Source organism: Notechis scutatus, chromosome 3, assembly GCF_049901735.1.
Source record: "Notechis scutatus isolate UNSWTSFEM ecotype Mainland chromosome 3, rNotScu1.2, whole genome shotgun sequence".
Lineage (NCBI taxonomy): Eukaryota > Metazoa > Chordata > Lepidosauria > Squamata > Elapidae > Notechis > Notechis scutatus.
The window spans coordinates 68,487,245-68,514,071 of record NC_142011.1 but is presented as its reverse complement, the minus strand read 5'-3'; the positions used below and the strand labels follow the sequence as shown (position 1 = coordinate 68,514,071).

Genomic DNA, 26,827 nt, shown 5'->3' with positions numbered 1-26,827 from the left:
CAGCTATTGTGAAAGTCTCTTTTCCTTTGTGGTTACAACATCTGGAGTATACATGAGACCCAGTGGTCATGCAATTATAGTAAGGTGGATTGATGGAGAACATGGTAACTATGCAGGAAGAGCCCAGAACATGTTTTATTATATACCATAAACGTCCTCTGAAGCATTTCTAATTAAAACATTAAACTAGTTACACTGAACACAAAAATCATATCTGAAACACCATAAAGGATACAAGAGGGGAGAATATCTTGAAACCATATTTTAAGTGTCTCTGAAACATGCATTGCTATGCCTGTAGATGGTGCTCACAAATGAGTATGACAGCTGCAGTTGGACCTAATCAGAACAACACACTGAAATGAAGCAAATAGCATTCATATATGTTTCTTCCTGGAACAGCCCTAAACCATCATGGTGGCCAGGGGGATTTCACAACAATCCCACAACAAAACAATGCCTGCTGATGCACTGGACATTTGTGTCTTTTTGTTTTTTGTAGGCTGGGAAAAAAACTAATCAGGGATTGTTCTCTATCTGTGTTTATGCATGAGAAAATAACTTTACATTGAATTCTGTGCATTTGAGCATCCTAGATCTCAAATCAAGAAAGATTATTTGGTCCAGTGCGATCTACTAGATATGTAACTAAAGATTAGTCAGCTGCTGGATATATTGAATATAGAAAACATTAATTCACTGGGCTGAGTTAAAAGTGAGTGGGTTTAAAAAAAACACCACCCCATAGCATATATTTATTACTGGGGGAGCAGCAAGTAAGATAGGAAAAATTGTGAATATAGTGAGAAAACTGCAGGTGATTTTGGAATGGGTTCTAAGCAGGATGAGCTATATAATCTTGACTAAGATACTTTCTCTATTCTGCGTCCATATTTCTACTAACGGCTAGCCAGATTCTTCTGTGAAATATTCTGGCAGGCATAACAAAACCCAGTTATGTCCTTGCTTGTCAACTGTCAAAGGAAACCTCAAACTGACATGATTGATTGAGATGCTGAAATTGAATGTAGCAAGTGTCACTTTATAGGAAAGTGGGAGGAAGCATTTCTCGTTCCTTTTTTCCCCATTTCCTTCTTATCCTACTCATAAAATCTCAGTGGTGTAGGGAAGGGCCTCCCAACCTCTTGGGCACAAGGGTCCCATTCTGTGGAGATAAATTTTTCCACGGACCAGAATGGGCAATGTTTCGTGTGTTACCTGCATTTCATGGATGGGCCTTCGCTTGTTTGTGGGACCCAGTTTCTGGAATGCTGTGGACCGGTGCCGATCCATAGACTGGGGGGGGGACCCTGGTGTAGGGTAGCAAGGCTTATGCTTAACCTAAGGGGAAATCACTCTCTAGGATCACCCTGTGATCCTATATATATAAATCACCACCCTGTGAATTAGGTTGGGCTAAGAGAGATTAACTAGCCCAAGGTCACCAAGTGAGCTTCTATGGCTGCCGATAGACTAGAACCTGGATCTCTTTTTTCCTAGTCCAACATCTGAACATCAACCATCCTGGCTTTACCCCCTGCATTTAAATAATAATAATAATAATGGGGTGCTACTGCCAGCCTACATGCCCTCTTCTCCTTTCCTTCTTCTTGGTCTTACCATACTGCTAACTTCCTGCCTCAATGTTGCAGCTCCATCTCCTGCTACTATCTTTGGAAAACACTGTTCTGTTCCACCTCCTGAGGCTGCAGTTTTATATAAGGACATTAATTTTTTAAATATTTTTTTAACCTAGCAATGAGTTGATTCAAACAATCATTGTGTTTGATATGTAGCATTATCAGCAAAAATATTTGTGTGGTCAAATAAAAGCAAACTATGGACATACGTTCAAACTTCCTGTGACTTAAGTAAAAAAATAATCAAGATACATAAATGATTTAATAACAAGTGAAAAGTTTAAGTCACAATAATATGGAAAGGGAAAAAATGGAGGCAATACTTTATTTTGTTAGTTCGCTCTATATAGATGCTTTATAGAAAAAAAAGTGGCTACATACAAGCATAAAAGCACAAGCTTTTTTTATTTTTTTATTTTATTTGATTTGCCAATTGTTTACAAGATAATAAGTATAAGTGTATACATAGTTGTGAATACATGAAATGGGTACATATAAGAAAAATAAAAGAATAAGAGAAACAATAGGACAGGGACGGTAGGCACGATGGTGCGCTTATGCACGCCCCCTACAGACCTCTTAGGAAAGGGGTGAGGTCAATAGTAGACAGTCTAAGGTTAAAGTTTTTGGGGTTTGGGGAAGAGACTATAGAGTCGGGTAGAGTATTCCAGACATTGACCACTCTATTGCTGAAGTCGTATTTCCTGCAATCAAGTTTGGTGCGGTTTACTTTGAGTTTGTATCTATTGTGTGCTCTTGTGTTGTTATGGTTGAAGCTGAAGTATTCATTGACAGGTAGGACATTGCAATGTATGATTTTATATACCATGCTTAAGTCCGACCGAAGACGGCGTAATTCAAGGTTTTCTAGTTTTAGAATTTTAAGTCTGGTGGCATAAGGTATTCTACAACGAGTAGAAGAGTGGAGAACTCTTCTTGTGAAATATTTCTGGACTTTCTCAATTGTGCTAATATCAGATACGTAATGAGGGTTCCAGACTGATGAACTGTATTCGAGTATTGGTCTAGCAATGTTTTGTATGCTCTGGTTAGTAGTGTGATATTACCAGAGAAAAACTTCGAGGATTAGGTTAACAACTCTTAATGCCTTTTGGCTATGTAGTTGCAGTGGGCTCTAGCACTTAGATCATTAGAGGTGAGTATTCCAAGGTCCTTTACAGAGCTTGGGTCATCAACAAGATCTTGACTATTCAGCTTGTATTTTATTTTCTGATTTTTTTGCCAATATGTAAGACAGAGCATTTATTTGTTGAGATTTGAAGTTGCCATTTGTTTGACCATTCAGATACATAGTCAAGATCTTTTTGTAAGGTAGCAGTATTGTCTGTGGTATTGAACAGCTTTACATCATCAGCGAAGAGAACGCAATTGCTCTTAATATGATCACAGAGGTCGCTTATGTAGAGTATGAAGAGAGTTGGTCCTAGAACACTGCCCTGGGGTACACCACTATTGACAGGTACTGGATTTGATAGAACGCTCCCGATTTTGACCATTTGTTGTCTGTTTGACAGGAATGCTTCTATCCAGTTATTCAGTTGACCAGAGATACCATAGGATTTTATTTTTAGGAGTAGTTTGTCGTGTACCACTGAATCAAAGGCTTTACAGAAGTCTATGTAGATTGCGCCAATTGCTTTGCCCTGGTCGAGTTGTGTCGTCCCATATGTTTTTGCAGTGTAAGAGTTGCAGATTACAGGATAGTTTTTTCTGAAACCAAATTGTTTATTGGAGAGTAGGTTGTTTGACTCTAAGTGGAGGATGATGGATTGGTTAATAATTGATTCCATGACTTTACAGGTGACGCAGCATAAGGAGATTGGCCTGTAATTTTCAACTAGGCTTGGGTCTCCTTTTGAAGATGGGGATGACTGTGGCTTGTGACCATAAGTTAGGCAAGGAGCTGGTCCTGAAAGATTTTTCAAAGATTATGCTTAGAGGTTTGGCTATGGCAGTGGATAGCTTTCTTAAGAAGTAGGCACATATTCCATCCGGTCCAATAGATAGAGATGGTTTTAGATTGCGTAGTGATTTTTCGACATTGTCTTCTGTGAAATCGATATGTATTAGATCATTGTTGTTATCTGTGGTACGGCTAGGAAATACTGGGCATGATCCATAGCTGTTTACAAATACTGAGCCAAGAATGTGTTAAAGATGTTGGCTTTAATGGTGTCGTCATTGCAGTCTTTACCATCAGGTCCTATCAAGGAGGGATGGACCTTGAGTCTTTTAGTTTGTTGTTTACAAAATTGTAAAAAGCTCGGGTGGAATTGGTGCTTAGAAGGTTTTCTAAGCTTTTAACAAGCTTTTAACAAGCTTTTAACAAGCTTTTAACTTCAGAGAAATAACCACTATGATGAGCCAGTAAGTTTAAGCAATTTACAATAATTATAATTAAGAAAAGAAATAAAAGTACCTTCAGCTAAGATAGTTCCTTCGTATCTGTGCTTGTAACAAATAATCAATTACAGATTTAAAAATCTAGCTATCAAGCCACTTGTTTTTTTTAAAATAAATTTTATTGATTTTACAATTAAAACAAACCAGCAACACATACATAAATGAAAGAGAGAAAAAGAAGGAAGAAGAAAATAGAAAGAAAAAAATAGAAAACAATTAAAAACATTCTCATCTTCAAGAGTTTGTAAGACCTCTTTTTTATCCTTATTTTATGCCATATACACACACCTAATCCTTACATATATCTGTGTATCACTACTATGGATCTATCCTATCCTCTTTTGCCTTTTAGTGTGAAGTCTATCTTTGGTCTATCCATTTGTACTAGCAATTCCAGCTGTTGTAGTATATTGAAGTGTCTCTATTTTTTAATGCCAAAGTTAATTTGTCCATTTCTGCACAACTTGAAATTTTTTGAATAATCATCTCCTCTGATGGAACATGAGGCTGCTTCCAACATTGTGCAAAAGCCAATCTGGCCACTGTCAAAATGTGTATTATTATATATTTCCCTTTTTTTGATATTTGTTTATCAAAGATCCCTAACAGAAAGGACTCTGGTTTGAATTCGATCTGTTCTCTTGTCATTTCTTCCAGACAATTTCTAATTTTCTGCCAATATTTTTGAGCTTCTGTACAGGACCACCACATATGGAAAAAAGTTCCCTCTTTTTTTTGCATTTCCAGCAATTCGGACTCATATTGGGGTGCATCTTCGCTAATTTCGAAGGAGGAAGGTGCCATCTATAAAACATTTTATAGGCATTTTCTTTGTATGCTACTGATTTTGTAATTTTATTATTTCTACCCCAGACCTTTTTCCATTCTGTTATGGTGATGCTACGTCCTATATTCCTATTCCAGGCTATCATGTTCCCTTTTACAATTTCTTCTTCTAATTCTACTTCTAATAAATAACTATAAAATTTTGTTAAAAATTTTTTGCCAGATCCTAATAAAATTTTATCTAATTGCTGGAGTTTATTGTTAATTCCAAATTCTTTCTTGTCCTGTTTATATCTGCTTTGAATTTGAAGATATGCCCACTGATCAATTTTTAGTCCCCGCTCTTGAAGTTCTTGCCGCGATTTCAAATTTCCTTGCATATCCAATAGGTCCTTATATTTAATAATTTTAGTGATATCCAGATTATTTGGGTGAATCATCGCCTCTACTGTTGAAATCCAAATTGGTATTTTTAAATAGTGTTTTTTCCGTATTTTCTTCCAATTAGTTAATAATGAGTCTCTGATTAGGTGTCTGTGAAAATATTTCTGGCTAGTTTTCCCTACATCCCATAAAAAAGCATGCCACCCCCTCTGCAAGTCATGGCCTTCTAAGAATAATATTCTCTTATTGGTTAAATTCACCCATTCCTTCAACCATACTAAAGAGGCTGCACTATAATACAACTCCCAATTTGGAAGTGCCAGCCCTCCCCTGCTCTTCATATCCTGCATTGCCTTTAAATTTATTCTAGGTTTTTTCCCTTGCCAGATAAATTTTACAGTTATTTTATTAAGATCTTCAAAAAAAAAATTGTGTACTTTGATTGGGATCGTCTGAAATATATATAGGAATTTTGGAAGAATATTCATTTTAATAGCAGCAATCCTGCCTAATAATGAAAGTTGCAGCTTGCCCCATGTTTCTAAATCCTTCTTTACCTGTTCCATCAATTTATCATAATTATTTTCCTTAAGTGTCTTACAATGTGCTGTCAACCATATTCCTAAGTATTTAACTTTCTTTATCACTTGTATTCCCATAACTTCTTCTAGTTCTATTTTGTTTTTCTGTTAAATTTTTAGTCATTAATTTTGTTTTCTTCCTATTAATTTTAAGTCCTGCTACTGCTCCAAATTGTTCTAATTCATTCATCAATTTTTGTCCTCTTTCTATTGGTTTTTCAATGAAAAAAATCATATCATCCACAAACGCTTGCAACTTATATTCTTCTTTCTTAACCTTTAATCCTTTTATGTCTGGGTTCTGTCTAATTTGCATTAGTAATGCTTCTAATGATAATATGAAGAGCAGGGGTGAAAGTGGGCAGCCCTGTCTGACTCCTTTTTCTATTTTGATTGGGCGGGTATATTCCCCATTTATTATAATATTAACCTGTTGTGTATCATAAATGGTTGTTATAATATTTTCAAATTTGGTGCCTAAATTCATATTATAGTTTTTTTGGATTAAAAATTGCCAATTTAAATTATCGAAGGCCTTCTCTACATCTAAAAACATAAGTGCAATTTGTTTTTCGGGTGGGCTTCGTAAAATTCTAAGACATCTAGTACTATTCTTAAGTTGTTCCTGATTTGTCTGGTCGGGAGAAATCCATTTTGATCTTCATGTATATGCTCATTTAACATTCTTTTTAATCTACTTGCTATAATAGAAGTAAATATTTTGTAATCAGTATTTAACAATGAAATCGGCCTATAATTTTGTATATATCGGGGATCCGAATCCTCCTTCGGGATCAGCGAAATCAATGCCCCCCTCCATAAGCCCGGCATCTTGGCTGCCAATAAGACGTCATTAAAAACTTCCACCATAAGAGGTCCTATTTGTTTTGCTATTGCCTTGTACAGCTCCCCTGGAATCCTATCTAGTCCCAGGGATTTATTGTTTTTCTGGTTCTCTATTGCTGATTTCAATTCAAACCAAGTAATATCTTTGTTTAATAATTCGTCCATTTCTTCCCCAATTGCTTTATCCTTCACTTCATCTAAATAGTTTCTTATTCTATCTTCGTTAACTTCTTCCTTTTTATATAACTCTTCAAAATACTTATGGGCAATTTCTTTTTTCTGTTCTATCTCCTGTTGTATATCCCCCTTTCCATCTATTAGCTGGTATATCAATCTCTTTTCTTTCCTTTTTTGAAGTCTATATGATAGCCATCTCCCTGGCTTATTGGCATGCTCAAAATAAGTTTGTCTAGTTGTATTCAAATTTATAATCATTCTCTCTTGTTCAATTCAATTCAATTTATGTTTAGTTATTGTTATCTGATTTTGCAATTTTGAATCCTTTGGGGTACGCTGTAATTGAGTTTCTAATTCCTTAATTTTTTGTTGTAATTTGTTTTTCTGGGCGTATTTTTCCTTATTCCTCTTGGCGTTATAAGAGATTGTTATACCTCTTATTACTGCCTTCATTGTATCCCAAATGTTTTGTTTCGTAGTTGCTCCATTATCATTTTCCTTTAAGAAATAAATTTTAAATTAAATTTAAATAAATTTAAATTTTAAATAAATTTTAAAGAATTTTTCATCTGTTTTCTTTATATAAGTTTCTTGTAGGCATACTATATCAACATTTTGTTTGATTAGTTTAGCTATTATCCTTTTCCTTTTTATCATCGAGTTTAAACCATTTATATTAATTGATAGTAGTTTCTTTTCTTCTTCCATTTAATTAATTCTGTTTTGCTCTTTGTCTTGTAATGGCTCCGGTCTCTCCTTGTGCCTGAAGATGTGTCCTACTTTCTTCTCTCTCCTGTTATAGATGAGTATTTCCTTGATTTCCTAAAGTTCCATCTCTGTTCCTTGATCTTCCTGGGAGTTTGTTTCCAGTTCATCCTTACTGCTCTGATCTTCCGGACCTACCAATCGTTCATAAAATTCCTGGGCCTTTTCCATGGAGTCTATTTTAATTTTCCTTTCGTTCCAAAAAATTAACATCCCCTCTGGGATTAGCCATTTAAATATAACCCCTCTGGGATTAGCCATTTATATAATTCTTTTCTGATTTAGGAAACTGCTAAGAACTTGTAGTCTCGTCTTTGTTTTCTTACTCTTCTTGGTATTTGTTTGAGAATGAAGACTTCTTTGCCTTTGTACGAGATTGTTTCATCTCTTGACATCCTATATATGATATCCCGGACACTCCTTCTTGCAAATCGTATATGGACTTCTCTTGGGCATTTGTGGCATCTCGCATAATTAGTGCTAATCCTGTAAACTTCATCAGACTCCCTCAAGATGTCATCTTTATCCTTTTCCAATAGTCCAGCCAGTATTCCCGCCATTAGTTGTTCCAGGTCTTCTTCTTTGGATTCCACTACATTTTGGAATCTCAAGTATGTAGCAGCCTTGTCCATCTCTAGGTAGACCAGTGAGTCCTCCATTTCTTTACTCACATTCTTTAATTCTTCATCTATCCTTTCTAATTTCCTTTCGGTTTGTTCAGTCCTTTTCTCTACCTCTTTTATTGTTGCTTCATTTTTCTCCAAGGCCTGCTGTAATAATCCAACTTTGTCCTCTACTTTGGAGATATCCGCTTTCATTTCTGCTTTTAATTTCCCCATCTCCTCTTTTAGTTCATTGATGTCTGCTCTTGTCTTATTATGGTTTTTCATCATTGTTTCTTGCAGCTTTGTCATCGATTCCTGTAAAGTCAGCAAAATTGATTGGATGTTGGCATTCAAGATGTTAGCTTGTTTCTCCACTGGTAATGTTTCTTCTATGGTTTTTTGTGCCATGGGCGAAGCTGTTCCCGACATAGTTGTTAACGTCAGGGTGACCTTTCTTGCAGTTTTCAGAGCTGTAGTTGTTGTGGAAGTCATTTCTTTTAAGATTTGTTTCTGTTGTTGTACTATATTAATTATATTATCCCAAATTAACATTCAGTGATAGAATCTCTGTATTAGGATTGACCGGTATCTAATTACTTAATCTATCTATCTGCTGGATAGCTGTGCTCTTAACTGGTTACTGGAGTATAAGTTCTTATATATAAAAATATTATCACTGTATTATTTTAAATCCAAATTCTAAATCACACATATAATTTTGTAAGGTCTATCAAGCCACTTGTAATGTGTACTAGTACACATTATACTAGTAATATATAACAATGTACTGTAAAGGACTAAAACCACATTTTGTTTCATTACTATAATCCAGGAGTGTCAAACTCAATTTCACGGAGGGCTGCATCAGAGTTGTGTTTGACTTTGGGGGGGTAGGATGGGCATGGCCAGTTTGACATCACTCCTGTCGGCGGCACCAGTGGTGGCGCTTATATACTGTAAGTAATTTAAAAGCTAAAAAATGTGATACCCTGCTACCTTAGATTCCAGGACTGAAAATAGATAATTTTTCAATTATTTGTAGCTCAGGGTTGAACTGTGGGGCTCTTGATGCTCTCTGATTTTCTTGCAACATTTCATTACCAAACTATGTAATATTATCAGTGCTGATTCTGTTACCTTTGATGAGAACGATAAGTGAATTCCAAAAACTACTAGAAATCTGACCTACTAACAAACTGCATGAAGTAAACATATACAATCCGATTTGTCTAAGATGCAAAGATGTGATTAATATTCTTGCTAAATCACATTTTGATTTTTATAAAAAAATTATCTTACCATTTCAGGTACATTATCATCACTCACAACAGAAGACTTCCTGCTGCTGTTCTGGGTGGGCCCCCTGGCCACAACCAAATGTAAAGACCCTGTGGACTGTTGGAGCAATAGGATTGCTTGTTGATGAGAAATGTTTAGGTCCAATGGTGTATGATTTACAGCCAAAATCTGATCATTTTCCTTTAACCTTTGATCCCTTGGATAAGCATAGGTGACAGTTAAAAAACTTTCATAAAATGGTTACAGGATAATTCAATTAACACAACTCACATATGTTTTAAACATTAGCAAGCAGATTCTTGGGTGCAGGTGTAAAAATGTTGCATTGCATTGAATTGCATTAAGTCACCATTTATGTACTTATTTTTTGAGTATGTACAGTTGACAGGTTTTGTAACACATGCTAACTTATAAAGTACAGAGTACAATGGATGGGTTCACATAACATACTAGTTCAAAGCCATTCAACCAACCTGGACTTCCGGTTTGAGCTTTCCGGTTTGAGCTTGGTGACAGACCAAAACCTCGTTTCTCCGAGGCTTCGATCTGTGCTCGCCGCTGGAGCGCCCCGAGCCGGCTGGTTTCAGGGCTAAGCCACCCCATAGAGGTGGTGAAGAGGGGGGAGACTGCCTGCAGGGTTGAGGAGAGCCGCATCTCTCCTCCCCAGCTGGCCATTACTCCCTTTCCCGAAGGCAGTTGTAGCGGTGGTCAGAAATGGCCACCACAAAGAAGAATTCGACCGGAAAAGAATGTGCAGGAGGAAGATAAGAAGAGAAAGTTTTGGTTGACCGGGTCAAACAGCAAAAGCAACAAATAAGGTACCCTGGAATTTAAACTCAACAACATTGTTCCCAAAGAAGTTTTTGAAGCTGCAAAGGAGAGAGAGAAGGGAAAGGATTAGGTTTTTTTTTTTCCTTTCCTTGCTTATACTGACAGCTAAGAGACTTAAGCAAGAAACTGAAAAAAAAATCCACTTTGACATTAATAGGCATCTAAGTTGAAAATAAAAGTCAAAAGGATAATAAAGATTTCTGGACATTTAAAAGTTTTTAAAAGCTGGAAAGGAGAAAAAAAAGAATAGAAGGGCAGGATCTGGAAAAATGGAGGAGACTGCCTCGAATTAAGGAATGGAACTGTAATTAAAAGGAACTTACAGTGAAATTTTAACAAGATTCCTCAAAGATACATTTTAATGGAAACTTGGTAACAAAATAATAGAACCCCAGGAAGAGAAAGTGGAAAAAAAGAAGCAAGTAGAAACAGCCTTGGATTATTTGGATTACTTGGTGATTTTTGGTTTTTGCATCTAGATGACTAAAATTAACTGGGTGGTTGTTTAAAAGTTTTTAAAATGGTATCACTCTTAGAAGAACTGAAAACGGAACTTTAAAAATGGAAAGAAGATGCACAAGAAGGGAGAAGTTCTTTTGGCTTCGTGTTTCAATTCTTAGAAATGGAGATCTGGAACTATGAGAAGCAACAAGAAATGCTTGCAGAACAAGAAGATTGGGACAAAGAAGAAGCCATCTTTAATGATCAAATAATTTTAAGTGGGGGGAAAGAAAAGGGGGAAAGAGAGTGAAAGATTAGAAAAACAACCAAAAAGAAGAACAATTTGAAAGATAAGTATAATATTAGAAAGCAACAGAAGAGGGGATTACAGATGAGAGAGTTAGAAGTAGAGAGACTAAAAAAAAAGGTAAAAAGGGGAGGGAGAAGAAGAGGGGAAGAAGGCAAGGAAAAGAAGTTGTAAAAGACAGAAACAAGAAATGGAGAAACAGGGAAAAGATATAAGGATTGTAACCATAAGTTTGTTTAGAGATAATGGGTGAAAATTGTAAAAGGGATTCTGCAAAGGTACATAAGATAGCTTTGTTATATTACAAATAGAAATAACTTTAGAAAATATGATGATGGATAAAATATTTATTGTAATGCAGTGGGATGTTTGTTAATAAATAAATGAATTAAAATGATTGAGAGAATTAAAAGGGAACATTTTTAATTATTAGTAATGATTTATAAAAATATAAGTGAGAAATATGGGAAAAAAAGAATTAACTATGGAAAGTTTATAAGTGTTCCCAAGTATGATATTCAGTTGAAAAGAAATGTTAAAGATGTTAAGATTTCAATGCATATTAATGATAGAATTGAATTGGAATGGAATGTGTTTTATTTACATATATATATATAATTTTTTCTTCTTAAGAATATAGTGTCTATTTTAAGAATGTACCAAGCAGAACTCGATTGGAAGTTATGTATTATATTGAATGCTATAATCTTAAAGCTATACATTGAAGCTTAAATAAGAGCTTGAATGGATAAAATTAAAGGATATAAAGGTGTCATACTCTAATTGGTAACTACAGGGAAAAATTTGCTTAATAAGAAAAGATAATGTGAAATTGTAACAGGACAGACAAAAGTATAAATATAATGATTTGAATTGAGATAATTAAAACAAAGTTGAGAAAATTAAAAGAAGGGAAAAATTATGTAGAAAATATAAAATGGTAATAAGATATGGAATAGAATATAAAAATAAGCATGAAATTGAGTTTTGTGTCTGTATGAAGAAGTGATAACCTGGGACCATGCTATTTTCAAAAAAGATGTTTTATTTGTATTTTGTTTTTGTGAAAACCCAAATAATTTTTTTTTAAAAAAAGCCATTCAACCAACCAGTCAAAGAGCATTATTCTACAGCAGGGGTGTCAAACTTAAGGCCCGCAGGCCGGATCCGGCCCACAGGGTGCTTAGATCTGGCCTTCGAGGCAGCCCTGGAAATGGTGAAGGACCAGCCTGCGGTGCCTCTGCCAGCAAAAACGGAGCTCAGAAGCCCGCCCAGGCTGAAAATTTGGCCCAGGGCAGCCGCATGCCCCTGGGCTCCATTTTCACTGGCAGAGGGCTTCAGGAGGCCATCCAGGCCATGCCCCCTGGCCCTCCAAGGTCAAACACATCCCTGATGTGGCCCTCAATGAAATCAAGTTTGACACCCCTGTTCTACAGTATTATATCTATATATGAAGCAAGTTACAATGTTGGGTTTGATCAAGGTAAAGTGCCACCAAATTCCCAAATCCAGACAAAGCCTGGATCAAACAATGTTGTAATTTGGTTGGTTTAGTCTGGTCTTTAATAACAACTAAAATATGATGTAATTCACTCTCTGCCAATGGTTTCATAAGTATGTCAAATAAACAACTCTAAATTGTGCTGCACCAGTTGGATGTGTATCAACTATAACATTCAGATTATCTACATTTATGACCAAGTTTATCTAAGAAGTGAATTATGTTTAATGATGACATGTTTTTCTTTCAGAAATTAAATTCATTAACCAAACAACTCAGTTTTATTTAAGAAGACTATAATTTCTATATCACCAACAATGATTATGCTTTCAAATAGCCTCTTGTCCATCAAGTCAGATTCATTCTAGCTTTTCCCCCAAGATTTCTTTTACTTCTTTATCATACCATGTTTAATTAAAAACCAAGAAGCATAATTGGGACTATTGAACAAGAGAGGGCAAAAGAAGAAAGACATGTCTCACCCTTCCAGCAGGAAACCAGAACTTCAGAAACATGACAAAATAACTCCCAGATGTTGTCAAGAAATAGCTAAGTTGCCTCAGCCTCTTCAATATATTCTTAACAAAGAACAATACGGTGTACTCATCACCACAGAACTACAGGTTGTCCTTGACTTAAACCATTTGTTTACTGACCAAAGTAACAGCATTGAAAACAATGACTTATGACCATTTTCACACTCAGAACCACTGCAATCTCCCTATGGTCATGTGACCAAAATTCAGATATTTAGCAACTGACTCACATTTATGATGGTTATAGTGTCCTGGGGTCACGTGATCACCTTTTGCGACCTTCTGACTGACAAAGTCAATGGGGGAAGCCAGATTCACTTAACAACTGTGTTATCAACTTAACAACGGCAATGATTTACTTAATAACTGTGTCAAGAAAGGTTGTAAAATTGGGCACTTAACCATTTCTTGCTCAGCACTGGAAATTTTGGGTTCAATTGTGGTCGTAAGTCGAGGACTTCCTGTATTAAAATTATTATCTATACCACCATTATCCTATTTATCATTACAAAACTGACGTGGTGCATTCTTCAAATCTGATCCGCTTATCATCTGGCCAGGAAAACTATAAAATTTATAAAATGTTAATAGGACATCTCAGAGTATCTCAAGAAGTCTTGCTAAATTTCTTACCTGGCTGCTATGCTTCCTGGCTGTACTTCTTTCACAAAGATACCAACTTCCCCAAAGCTTTGATTTTTAAGAGCAATCACACTAAATCCAAGGCCCCTATTAGATGGTTTCTCTATATCTATATATTCAATTTCCCTGCCCTGTGAAGGAGAAAAGTAATGTTATAAATACAATATCTCTACAATTGCAAAGCATCATTTTCTATTAATAAAAGTTGACTAAGATTTGAATCACAACATGAGTGAAAAAATCTCCCAAACCTGCAGAACCTAAAAAGTATAGTCCCACTTTCTTCATGGTCAAAACATCAATCATTTATTTATATTTCATATTCTTAAACCTAACATCTCCCTCAAAGAGGTGCTCTGGGATGTGTTCAATATAATATACCGGTAACCATTAAATAAAACAACATATATAAATTAATATTAAACAGTTTTTCCCCCAAAAGCCATCACTCTGCTAAACAAATAATTCCCTCAACACTGTTCAACTATTACAAAGTCTGAACTACTATTACTGTTAATCTTCTCATCACTCCTCCCACTTGTGATTGTAGGACTGTAACTTTGTTGCTTGTATCCTTACGATTTATATTGACTGTTTCCTAGTATGATTTGATCGCTGATTGTACCCTATGACTATCATTAAGTGTTGTACATTATGATTCTTGATTCTTAACAAATGTATCTTTTCTTTTATGCATACTGAGAACATTTGCACCAAGACAAATTCCTTGTGTGTCCAATCACACTTGGCCAATAAAGTATTCTATTCTATTCTATTCTATTCTATTCTATTCTATTCTATTCTATTCTATTCTATTCTCTATTACAAATTTAAAATTAGAGTTGAAATTTCAAAATTCTAGAATAATGACAATTAAACAATCAAAAGGGGAGGCCATTTAACATCGAATTATTACATGTGGGTGGGGATTTCAAGGAACTAGTCAGCTGCATGGTTGCGAGATGCTCTGTGGCCCCCAGACAAGAGGCTGTAGAGCCAACATTTGACCCATTTACATAAGGTCAAGAGATTGGGGAATTTTCTCAACTCTTGGCGCAAGATGTTCCCCAAAGTGAAGACAATGGCAGGGAAGCCTCTCTTCCTAGATCATTCTACATGTATTCCATTTGTTATAAAGCCATTTTAAAATGTAATTTTGTGTGTGTATGTATATATGTGTGTGTGTGTGAAAATATACATATACATATATATATATATATATATATATATATATATATATATATATATATATATATATACACATACATACACACACATACATACACACACTATATATTATATACTGTATTATATTATATTAATATAAACTCTCTCTCTCTCTCTCTATATATATATATATATATATATATATATATATATATATATTATGTATGTATTATCGTACGTACATACATACATACATACATACATACATACCGTGTTTCTCATATAATAAGGCTGGGTCTTATTTCTTTTTGAGCCCCGAAAAAATGGCTAGGCCGTCTTTTCGGGGGTGACTTAATTCCCGCCCCTTGCATCTTCGGGCGGGCGGTGACAGCTTGGATGTTGACCTCGGCATTAGTGGGGCACTTCGTATCGGGGTCAACGCAGGCAGCACCATATCTGGGTGTGCAACAAAAGTACTTCCTAACGGCAAGCCCCCCCACCATTCCCCCCCATTTCGCATGTTTTAATATAGGCCTTAATTTGGGGGGAGGGGCTTAATTTCATTTCATGCCTATAAAACATGCTGGGACTTCCTATTGGGGGAGGCCGTATTGTTGGAGAAACAGGGTATCTATATCTATCTATCTATCTATCTATCTATCTATATATATATATATATATATATATATAATGATATATATATATCATCAGAAGCCTGATGATGGCAGATGAGATTCTGCCGAAACGTCACTACAACTTTAAAAGCACAACTATAATGACGTGGGATAATACCTGAACAAAGCTGAATACCATACACACACACATATACTATATATATATAGATACACACACAACATTTCTCCTAAAAATACAGCTAGTCCTTGCTTAGTGATGATAATTGGGACAGGAATTTCCACTGCTAAGCAATGCAGCCATAAAGTGTAACATTATGTAACTGCATCACTTAGCAAAGGCAATCCCGTCAATCTCCATTGCCGTTTTTAAACAAGGATCGTCAGTCACAAAGCGAGGAGTCTGAATTGCATCCACTTTGTTTCAACTTGGAGTTACAATTGCCATACAGTATAAGTAGCCTTAATATCAAAATACTATCTTTGCTAAGCAGCACTAAGCTTGGTGGTACTTTGCGCCTGTGAGGGATCTTAATATATGTATATAGATGCTAAGGAGGCAATGAGACTTGGTTTAAAAAAATTAATTCATGATTCAGAAACTGACTTTAGTAACCATACAGTTTGGAATAATGCACCACTGCATTTTTACCTTTGCCATCTTTTGGATTATCAAATTAAATTCATCCACTTCAAATCTGGAAATTAGTGGAGCCATTTGCTTATCATTCTGGATGTTCCCATTAACAACAGGATGTGGGTCAGCCCCAAATACCAGCAACCCTCGCCTAGTAAAATCAAAATCCACTGAACGATCTGGAGGCATATACCTAAGCTGTGAGGAACAAGAAAAGATGTTACCACAAATTCTAAATACTTAATAATTAATACAAAAGAATAGCATTAATTGGCATATAATACTGCTTAAATAAGATGGAAGTTGAACTGAACATGTCAATATTCACCTTATTATTTACCTCAAGTATATGAAACCGCCCCCCCCCCAAAGAGAATTATTTTGAAACAAAAAGGTAGAAAAAATAATTATCCTGATTTGTTATTATAAACTGACCCTTTTAGTTTAGGATTGATTAATTCTTCTTGTTGTTATTTCACTTTGTTCTTTGTTTTCTTACATAAAAGAACCTTTAAACTCTAGAAAGTACAAATTTCTCCGGATTGTTGTGGGGTTTTTTGGAATTATATAATCCAGCCAATCCAACTGTGAAAAAGTAACAAATAATACTGGTAGTCCTTGATTTACGACCACAATTGAGCCCAAAATTTTTGATGTTAAGCATTTGTTAAATGTGTTTTGCCCCATTTTATAGAAGGTTGTAAAAAATGACCATATTATCCTGGGATACTGCAACTATCATGAATATGAGTCAGTTGCCAAGCGTCTGAATTTTGATTATGTGACCATGGGGAGGCTGCAAGTGTGAAAAACTGTCATGTTACTTTTTTCAGTGACATTGTAACTTTGAATAGTTACTAAACGAACTGTTGTAAGTCAAGGACTACTTTTAATGAGATTGATCTGTATATATTTTCTCAGAAGGACATATTTAATTACAGTGATCTGCATCTTCATTTTGAAAGACAAAAAAAATCACAATAATCCACAAAACCTCTTTTAATGTTCCAGGACAAATCATCAGTGCCTCTTCATTTTGCTCCTGTCCACACACTACACATTTTAGAACCAGAGGATTATTTATTTATTTATTTATTTATTTATTTATTTAATTTATTTAATTTATTTTGATTTGTCAATCATTTACAAGATAATAGGTATAAGTATATACATAGTTATGAATACATGAAATGGGTACATATAAGAAAAATAAAAGAAACAATAGGACAAGGATGGTAGGCACGTTGGTGCACGCCCCCTACAGACCTCTTAGGAAAGGGGTGAGGTCAATAGTAGACAGTCTAAGGTTAACGTTTTTGGGGTTTGGGGAAGAAACCACAGAGTCAGGTAGGGTATTCCAGACATTGACCACTCTGTTGCTGAAGTTGTATTTCCTGCAATCAAGTTTGGTGTGGTTTACCTTGAGTTTGTATCTATTGTGTGGTCTTGTGTTGTTATGGTTGAAGCTGAAGTATTTATTGATAGGTAAGTCACTGCAATGTATGATTTTATATACCATACTTAGATTAGACCAAAGATGGCATAATTCAAGGTTTTGGAATTCAAGACTTTGGATTAGAAGCTGGGAGACCATAAATTTTAATCCTGCCTTAAGCACAGAAACCACTTAGATGGCCTTTGGGTGACTTTCTCTCAGCTATCGGAAGATAACAGTAGCAATTAGACTTATATACCACTTTATAGTGCTTTACAGCTCTCTCTAAGTGGTTTACAGAGTTAGTGTATTGCCCCCAACAATCTGGATCCTCATGATGATAATGACAAACCACTTTTGAAAATCTGACAACAAAACTGCATGGACTCGTCCATATGGTTGCCAAGAATCAAGACTAACTCAAAGGTTTTATTTAAAAAGGTAGAGCAAACAGAATATCTGAAACCACATGTATACCTTGGACAGCATTTCTTTTCTATCAGAGACATTTCTAGCTTCAAGGTTTAGGCACTTCGCTTTTGAAAACTGACAAGAAAAAATGGCACTATAATGATTTATAGCTTTTTAAAGAAATGGTGTGCATCAGCGATTCATGGGGGACTAAGCTGTAATCCTATATGTTTCAATAACATTTTACTCCCTAAAGCTTTCTTACTAGGTTGGAATATAAGTCCATATACAAGCATCTTGTTATTCTGAATCAAATAAAATACAGTTTAAACACATTTTGGCATTGGAGTTACCCCAGAAGTCACAAAACCAGTCTCAGCTGTAGACTGTTGAGACAAGAATACAGTCTTTATGACAGCTATTAACTGAAGTGATGTAATGCTTTAGGGAATATCAGGTGAAGACTGGAGATGATCCAGATAAATATATCTTCAAAATTACACTGGCAGCTAGTGTAGATAATACTGTAATATCTTATATGCAACAGAAGACTATTTACTTTGGCCCAAATTGGGGTGCTACTATTAGGGCAATAACAGAAATATAAGATTGTCATATGAAAGCTGAACTTGTTTTTATTCAAACTTGGAGGCAGAATAATCTCACAACTATTAAAATGTCCATTGCACACCCAATGGTGATCAGGTTTCATATTCCCAATAGTTAATAGCACTAATTGTCAATGTGACCAGGAGACTGTTATTTTTTTCCTGGCTGATTACCTTTCATAAACCTCTAAGAAGTTTGCAAAATTCTTATTCACAACCATAGCTGTTAAAAGCCACCTGGTTCCTCCTTTATGCTATTAATTGTTACCTGAGAATTGCTTTAGAATTTTCTTGCAATTTTGAATTTTTATTTCATAGTTATTGTATTACGTGCTAATTTTTCATTATTTTTGGTCCTGGACCTTCTATACTTTTTAAATTTGATTTGAGGCTGTTTCTTGTCTTAAACCAAGCCTATTCCATAATAATGTTTATACCAACGTGATTGTGGAGACAAATCATGTAAATGCTCTGAGATTCTTATCAGAAAAATCCCGATAAAAATATAATAAACCTTGATCTAGTTCTTAGTGCTATTTTTGCTAAATAAAGTGTTCTTATTTTTTTAACTGTCAAAAGTGTTCAGTTCTGCCATGTATTTTCACACAAAAGTAATGTTTAGGTAATCCTTGATTTATGACTACAATTGGGACCAAAATCTCAGTCACCGAGCAAAGCAGTTTTTAAGTGAGTTAGTGTGATTGCTTCACTCAGTGAATGCAAGCCCAGCAATCCCAGTTGTGGTCATTAAGCAATCTCCCAGATTGTTCAGTGGAATATGCATGGAAGGGAACTGCTCTGATGGACTGTCTCAAAGGAGTTTGGATATTCTGGATCCGAGTTCCGTTTCTGCTCCCCTTGATAGCTCCTTTTGGTAGGCCACACCATCAGCCAGGCTCTCAGTGATGAGAGGAAGACCTCTCAGTAGAAAGGAGGAGATTGCAAACTTCCTTGCTGGCTTCTCAACTGACTTTGGCAGTAAAGACTGCAAATGTGACCACATAATTATGGGGCCCTTGGCAACCAGTTGTGAGTGGGAACAGGTTGCCAAGCATCCAGCTCGTAATCATGGAACTGAGGGGGAAGGCATAACATTTTATGACAGCAGAAAGTGCATTATGGGCTGAAAAAAACTTTTCAAGGCTGTCTTAACTTTGAACTAACTGGTCATAAGTTAAGGACTATTTGTACAAATATCACTCTTCCCTGATTTGTCATGTCAAATTTGTCATGAGTGGTATATTTCTTCTAACAGGTCATATTTATGCTAGATGTGGAATTTTAACAGACCAGGATAACAAGTTTGGAAGGGACCTTGGAGGTCTTCTAGTCCAACCCCTTGCTCAAGCAGGAGACACTATACCATTCCAACCAAATGACTATTCACTCTCTTCTTAAAAACCTCCAGTGACAGACCACCAACAACTGATTGTTTGGTAGTTTGGGGGAGTTAAAAGCCTATACATCTCAAAGTTGCGACGGTTGAGCAAGTCTGGACAAAGTGGCAGGTAGAGAAAGCAGAATGTTGCTGAACTTCAATTACAGTTATCTCAGTTATACAGTTATCTTCATATACAGTTATCTCCCTCTCTTTTTCTTCTTCTTCCATATAACCATGATGTCTGATGAAAAGCTTTTGGAAACTCAGAACCCTGTCCACTTCAGCTAATTCAATCAAACTACTAAATAATGAATTACAGGAAGAGGAAATGGTGCAGAATAGGAATAAGAGTAGACTAGAGTAGACTAGAGTAGAGTAGAATAGAACAGAATTCTTAATTTGCCACGTGTGATTGGACACACAAGGAATTTGGCCCCAGTGCAAAGCTCTCATTGTACATAGAAAGTAATAAGTCATATTGATGTGATCCTGATACTTCCCACGAACATTGCTACCACTTCAAAACTATCTTGCAAACATAACCAATCAGCACCCATCAAATCTTTCTCTTTTATTACTCACTTGTTCTTTCAGCTGCTTTATTGACTGCTGAAGAGTCAGCACGTGGTTGAATAAAGGGTTCTTAAGAGTATTGTATAGAAAAGCCAGATTATCACTGTGGGAAGTGTCTCCTTTCTCATGAAGTTTCATTAGTAGACGTTCCAGAATCTTCAGGATCTGCTGCTTATCTGATGGATTCCCCAAAAACATCATAACAATTCATTAAAAAAAACATACTAAAGATAATTGAAATGTTTCAACCATGTGATAAGCTTATTTCAAACACACTTACCTGCAATTGGATTTTCTGGCATCCTGGCTTATCTGCACTGTTGATTCAATATGGCCTAAATTTTAGAATAAAGATGTAGATTAAGCTTTGACTTTCAACAAATCTTACTCTGAAGAACATAAATGGCAAACACACATTTACATATGCCTGTTATTGCTCCATTAAAGGGTATAGAAAGAAGTGCATATTATATTTCTTTCTGTACCCTTTTAATGTGGCAATAATAACTCTAAAGAGATATATATGTGTATAAAAGTATTACCGTGGGTCCAGAGAACATATCAATCTTAAACAAGCAACCTGGTTATTTACATGCATCAAGTCCTCAACTTACATTTAGTGACCAAAGTTACAACAGCAATGAAAAAAAGTGACCTTTGACCATTTTTCACACTTATGGCCATTGCAACATCCCTGTAATCCTCTGATCAAAATTTGGACACTTGGCAACTGGCATGTATTTATGACAGTTGCAATTTCCCGGGGTCATGTGATCTCCTTTTGCAACCTTCTGACAAGCAAAGTCAATGGGGAAGCCAGATTCACTTAACTGTGTTACTAAAACAACTGTAGTGATTCACTTTACAACTGTGGCAAGAAAGGTGGTGAAATGAGGGAAAACTTATTTAAAACTGCCTTGCTTAGCAATTGAAATTTTGGCCTCAGTTTTGTTCATAAATTGAGGACTGTCTTGCCACACATAGAGATAGAATCTAGACCAACACAAAAAGTTTCCCATCACGTTGTCCTGCTATTATTTAAATTAATATTACTTTCACATACATACTATCTTGTAATATGTATAAACTGGGCATTGCTATCAATAGAATCATACCAAGATAAAGAGAAGGCATGCTAACGAAATTTGTATTTTATCCCATGTGGAATGCAAAATTCTTTCTTCTACAGATAAATAAATCAGTTCAGGGTAATACCAGACAATTTATATCATGCAGCATTTTCTGTTTATAATGTTAAGCCACCATGTTATGTTTGCTTAGCATGATGAGTGTAAGAACAAAATCGGGATTTGCATTGTATATTTCCCATTACTCTCAGCTAAAAATAAAACCTCATATGTGAACCAACAATGTAATAGAATTGTTTAGAATTGTAATTTTAAATCATTATCATTTTCCAATTAGGAAATCCTTGCTCTGCTGCAGAGTTAAATCCTTGCTCTGTTGTATAGTTTAAATCATTATCATTTTCCAATTAGGAAATCCTTGCTCTATTGTATAGTTAAAACATACCAATCTCATACATACTTAAATACATGTATAAAGCCTCCTTAAATCTACCTTAAATCTCAGTTATCTCATGGATAAATTCATGTATCTTCTTCCAGATGTTCTTTCAACTTGTCAGTTTAGTTTACAGTTCCATTACTAACTCAGACCCATCTCTCCTTATTTTTTGAGCATGTGGAAGAACAGTTTAAAAAAAGTCTCACCAAATGGAAATCCTTAGGCTGCAACCATGTACCAATTAAGAATAAAATCCTACAGACTTCAAATAGGATTACTTTCGGATAGGCATGTAACATTGGCTGACATCATTGAGAGCTAAGGAATAAAATCAGTCACATATAAGTTAAATAAGTCACACTGTGTTTATTTAATGGTATTTGCAGATGATTATTAGTATGCCTATTCAGAAACTGTACTGAGTTTACTCCCTGGATAGGTATGTGTTTTATTACATCATAGTCTCAAGTTTCTTTATTTGGCCTTCTGTGTATTAATAGATACACATGCATGACAGGCTTTTAAAAACCTGACTGTACTTGGGAACTGGGATTTCTCAGGCATACAGTGATCCTGGAATTGCAAAAACCTTCTCTCCAGTCCTGCTTTGGGGAATATGTAAATTATTAGATGCAAATTCAGCAACAAGAGAAACTGAAAATTCTAGGACATTACATCAATCATCATCTAAGCCCTCTTCTGTTTTGAAGCATTCTTTCACAACAGATACAATAAATAAACCCTCTTGGATAATAATATTCCAGTTGTCCCAGTATGTCCAGATTTAAGTAGAACATTGAAAGAACCTCCTCTTTTATATTTTTAAAAAATAATATTGAAATTTTGCTTTATTTGTGAGTTTTAGATTGGGAGTTTCAAACGCATTCTGAAGCAAATCTATTTTAATATTGATTTCATAACGAAGTTTTAGTACTCTATAATGTCAATATTATTTAGTATTTATTTCATAAGGAAGAATTAGTACTGTACTTAATTTCCAAAGTGAAAAAAAGCTATCCTAAAAAGCACACTTTCCAATCTCTTTTCTTCCATGCTATCCAGTGCATAAATATCTACACTGAGTGAACGAGGATTACTCTTATAAAAGTAACTCTTGGGGGGGAGAATTCTGGGAATTGAATTGCACAAGTCTGGGGTTCCCAATCACATACCAAACCTTGAGCTTCTCCATCAGTGACGGTGGGTTGTTTAGCCCAGAAACAGCCGATCAAGGATCAATACAGAGATCCCCAAGAAAGGAGCTCCCCTCTTCTTACGTGTTCACCATTTGGGTTTATTTATTCCCCGAAGCAAGTTCCCAGCAAGGAACGAGCCCCCAAGCCCAGCCTCGAATCAAAGGTCAGCCCTGTTGCGTGGTTGGCAGCTAAGACCGCACAACCACAACACTGCCGCTGCTGCTTAACGTTTACCGAGCGTTTTGAGCCGAGCTGAAAATATCCCTTCACGCCTGTACTTTGCACTCAAGTCTTAGCGGCTTTTAAGCTGTTCCCTCAAGGCTTCAACCCGGGCGACTTTCAAAATAAGCCACGATCAGGAGACGAGGGCAAAGTCCCCTCCTCCCCCCGAGGAAATCCAGCCTCTATAGGGGCAACCGGGATCGGATCTAAGCAGATAGATAGATAGATATAAAATATAGCTCTGAACAAACGACTCAAAGAAAAACCCTACCGCGAGGAGGGAGGGACGCCCCACCATAAAAGGCTCAGCAAACCCGCCCACCCGAAGCGCAACAAGTTCTCCCCCAAGTCTCTCTCTTTTTTTCCATTACACTTCCAGCCTTCAGGAAGTGGGCGACTGACTGCATCTTCCCAGCGCCTGCCCGCCGGTTCTCCTCCCCGCTAAGAGGGTCGACTGGGAGTGGGGGGTGGCTTCCCGGAAGGTAGCCGGGAGCGCGCCCGGATCGGCCGAAGGGCTTACCTGCTCGGCTGGGGGCGAAACCTGTCGCTGGGCGATCCTGGCTTCTTCTTACCTGGGCGGAAGCGGGAGTTTCGTTTTTTACCCGCACCGCTCCTTGCAACACAGGAAGCCGGCAGCGAGGGGGAGCCGCTGGGTGTGAAGGAAATCAAACCGGGCTCCAGGGTGGACGAGGGCGAGAGATCAAGCTTGCCGCGGGCCGAGAAGCGGGAAGGAGGGTGGGGTCGCTCAGGTCGCGGACTGGAGGAGTGTCCCACCCCGCCACCTCGGCCCCCTCCATGGGGGATGCCGATGGGTTTAGTTTCGGGGTAGAAGAGGGAGATTCGAGGAGAAAGGGAAATAATGAGTGAGAAAGGGGAATCGGAGACCGTGGACGGGAGAAATTGGCCACCCTTGCAGGAGTGGCTGGGGGGACGATGTGGTTGGGTCATGGGAACGTTGCCGTCGGGGACAAGCAAAGGGAAGGAGGCTCCGACTCCGTAGCTTTTCGTTAGGTGTACATGGGGAAGAGGCTGATGAGCAAAACCTTTGTGGGCTGAGGCCCGCAGTTTGTGACACCAGCAGCAAGTCAAGCTAAAACCCGACATTCAGACATCAGCAAGACAGCAGCTGTTTTGTTGCATAGACTTGCTTTTTGAATCTATGTTTAATAGAATCACGTAGAAACAGGAAGGGATGCCTCTTTTTAAGAGAAGAAATGGCGTTTCGATGACCTTAACTAGCTGTGGGAAAATAGCTTTTTCCTTTCCAAAAAGAACATCAACAAAAAATAAAGGGTTTTTTTTTTTTAAATGAAGGCTGTATAGATAATAGGTAAATTGTTAGCTTTATGAAATGACAATCAGGTTTTTTTTTCTTTCCCTATTAAATTTTTCTCCGTACTTATTCATATTGTACCCACTATGTATAGGATTTGAAAGCAATCACTTCTGTGCCAATCGTATTTATGAAATTGCTACACAACATTTGTGAAAAGTGAGTGTTACAGAACATTATGGGTTGATTTTGTGTTCAGAAACATGAAAGCAACAAGGGACAAGCCTATGTTATTGGTCAAAGATAAACTCTTAACAACCTATTATGCTTAAATTAATTTGATCTGGGACTGAACATTATGTCAACACATTTCTTTGGTGTCCAAGAGTTTCTGGATTCATTTAGTTTCTGGATCCCTTCAATGCTAGGATACCTGCCAAGAACTAAAGATCAACTGCAGAGGTTCTTCCCTAGCTGCCCCACCAAATGAGATCCACCGTGTCAGTTTCAAAAGAATAGTATTAGCATCTCAGTTTGCAAATGACCATAGGAAAACAGTTTATGAATTTCTTGGTGCTAAGTAAAACATTTGCTTTATTGGTAGAATCATGTATTGTGTGATTGGTTGACTTCACCTTGTACTGTAATCTTTCCATGCTTTCTGAAATGTTATTATGGGTAGTCCTTGATTTCTGACAATTGAGCCCAGCATTTCTGTTGCTGAGTGGGACATTTGTTAACTGAGTTTTGCTCCGTTTTATAGCCTTTCTTGCCACAGTGAAGTGAATCACTGCAGTTGTTAAGTTAGTAACACAGTTGTTAAGTGAATGTGGCTTCCCCATTGACATTTCTTGTCAAAAGGTTGTAAAAGGTGATCACATGACTTCAGGACACTTCAACCATCATAAATATGAGTCAGTTGCCAAGTATCTGAATTTTGATCATGTCACCATGATGCCGCAATGGTCATAAGTGTGAAAAATGGTCATAAGTCAATTTTTTCAGTACCATTTCAACAGTCACTAAATGAAGACAAAATGAAGTCAAAGACTACGTGAATTTGCTCTTGGGGCTACTTTCACATTGTTAACTGTTGTAAAGCTATCATGTTCACATTCCATCAGAGTTCATCTCCACACTAGACAAATTGCAAATATTCGATTTATACATCAGACTGCAGATTATCCCATATTTCCTCTTTTTAATGCTAGAGGTATCTTTTTGTTTTGTTTTGTTTTAACCAAGACAGAAGTTCCTGGCCAAAGCTAAAGATCTGTTCTTGACCTCAGATTTAATTTGGAATATGCAGGAATAATGGTTTTTTCAGTAACAAATCGACACATATTCCAAAAGACCATCAATTCTCAATAGGAAAAGGAAAAAAGTTAGTAAGCTGACATAAGATTGTTTCGATTTTATCTTTGTGTATTTAAAGTATGATACTTAGTAACGAGTATTGATTGTTTCTATGCCATTTCAAGAACTGTGTGTTTTGTAACGTAGACCTTCAATACCAGTACAGTAGAGCTATATGTAAAAAAAGAGCAGATTAGCATAATTTTGTGGTGTGCCAGAGATTCTAATGTCTATTTTTGTGTCCAAAGTTCTTTTAAGATATCTCAAAGGTGCTTTTTCAAAAGGCAACTGACTTTCATTGTTTTTTTCCTTGAACATGTTTTGCTTCTCATCTATGAAGCTTCTTCAATTCTGAAGCCGGAATTGAAACTGAAGAAGCTTCTTGAAAGAGAAGTGAAACATCTGGAAAACATCAGGAAAAAACAAAGTCTAGGTACTTGGGACAATCATGACCTGGATGACTGAGAATCTCCATAGAGATTCTTTTAAGATGATGTCTGCGATCTGAAAAACTATATATAGTTTTATCTCATTTGACGCTGTTTTGTTACTGTATAAAATGAAAACATATTTTTTACACGTTTCCTTTTCCCCCTTTAATAAAGTGTGATTTTATTCATCTTTTGTTTGCCCATAGAGGTGGT

At 36.4% G+C, this 26,827-nt stretch overlaps 1 protein-coding gene and 1 long non-coding RNA gene across 2 annotated transcripts in view; one reads left to right on the top strand and one right to left on the bottom strand.

Moving 5' to 3' along the window:
• The window catches only part of PATJ (PATJ crumbs cell polarity complex component), a 165,981-nt gene extending 141,791 nt beyond the window's left edge, over positions 1-24,190 (bottom strand). The window contains exons 1-7 of the mRNA XM_087960374.1: positions 24,075-24,190; positions 22,343-22,454; positions 20,890-20,944; positions 20,619-20,785; positions 16,217-16,399; positions 13,757-13,896; positions 9,508-9,703 (exon numbers count right to left, since the gene is read on the bottom strand). Coding sequence (XP_087816500.1) covers positions 9,508-9,703; positions 13,757-13,896; positions 16,217-16,399; positions 20,619-20,785; positions 20,890-20,911 — 708 coding nt within the window. The 5' untranslated portion in view covers positions 20,912-20,944; positions 22,343-22,454; positions 24,075-24,190. The remainder of the gene's footprint in view (positions 1-9,507; positions 9,704-13,756; positions 13,897-16,216; positions 16,400-20,618; positions 20,786-20,889; positions 20,945-22,342; positions 22,455-24,074) is intronic.
• Positions 24,191-24,261: 71 nt separating this feature from the next.
• On the top strand, positions 24,262-26,827 carry LOC148131226 (uncharacterized). The gene is made up of 2 exons (XR_015748598.1): positions 24,262-25,046; positions 26,541-26,827. It is a non-coding gene; the product is annotated as an uncharacterized LOC148131226 (long non-coding RNA).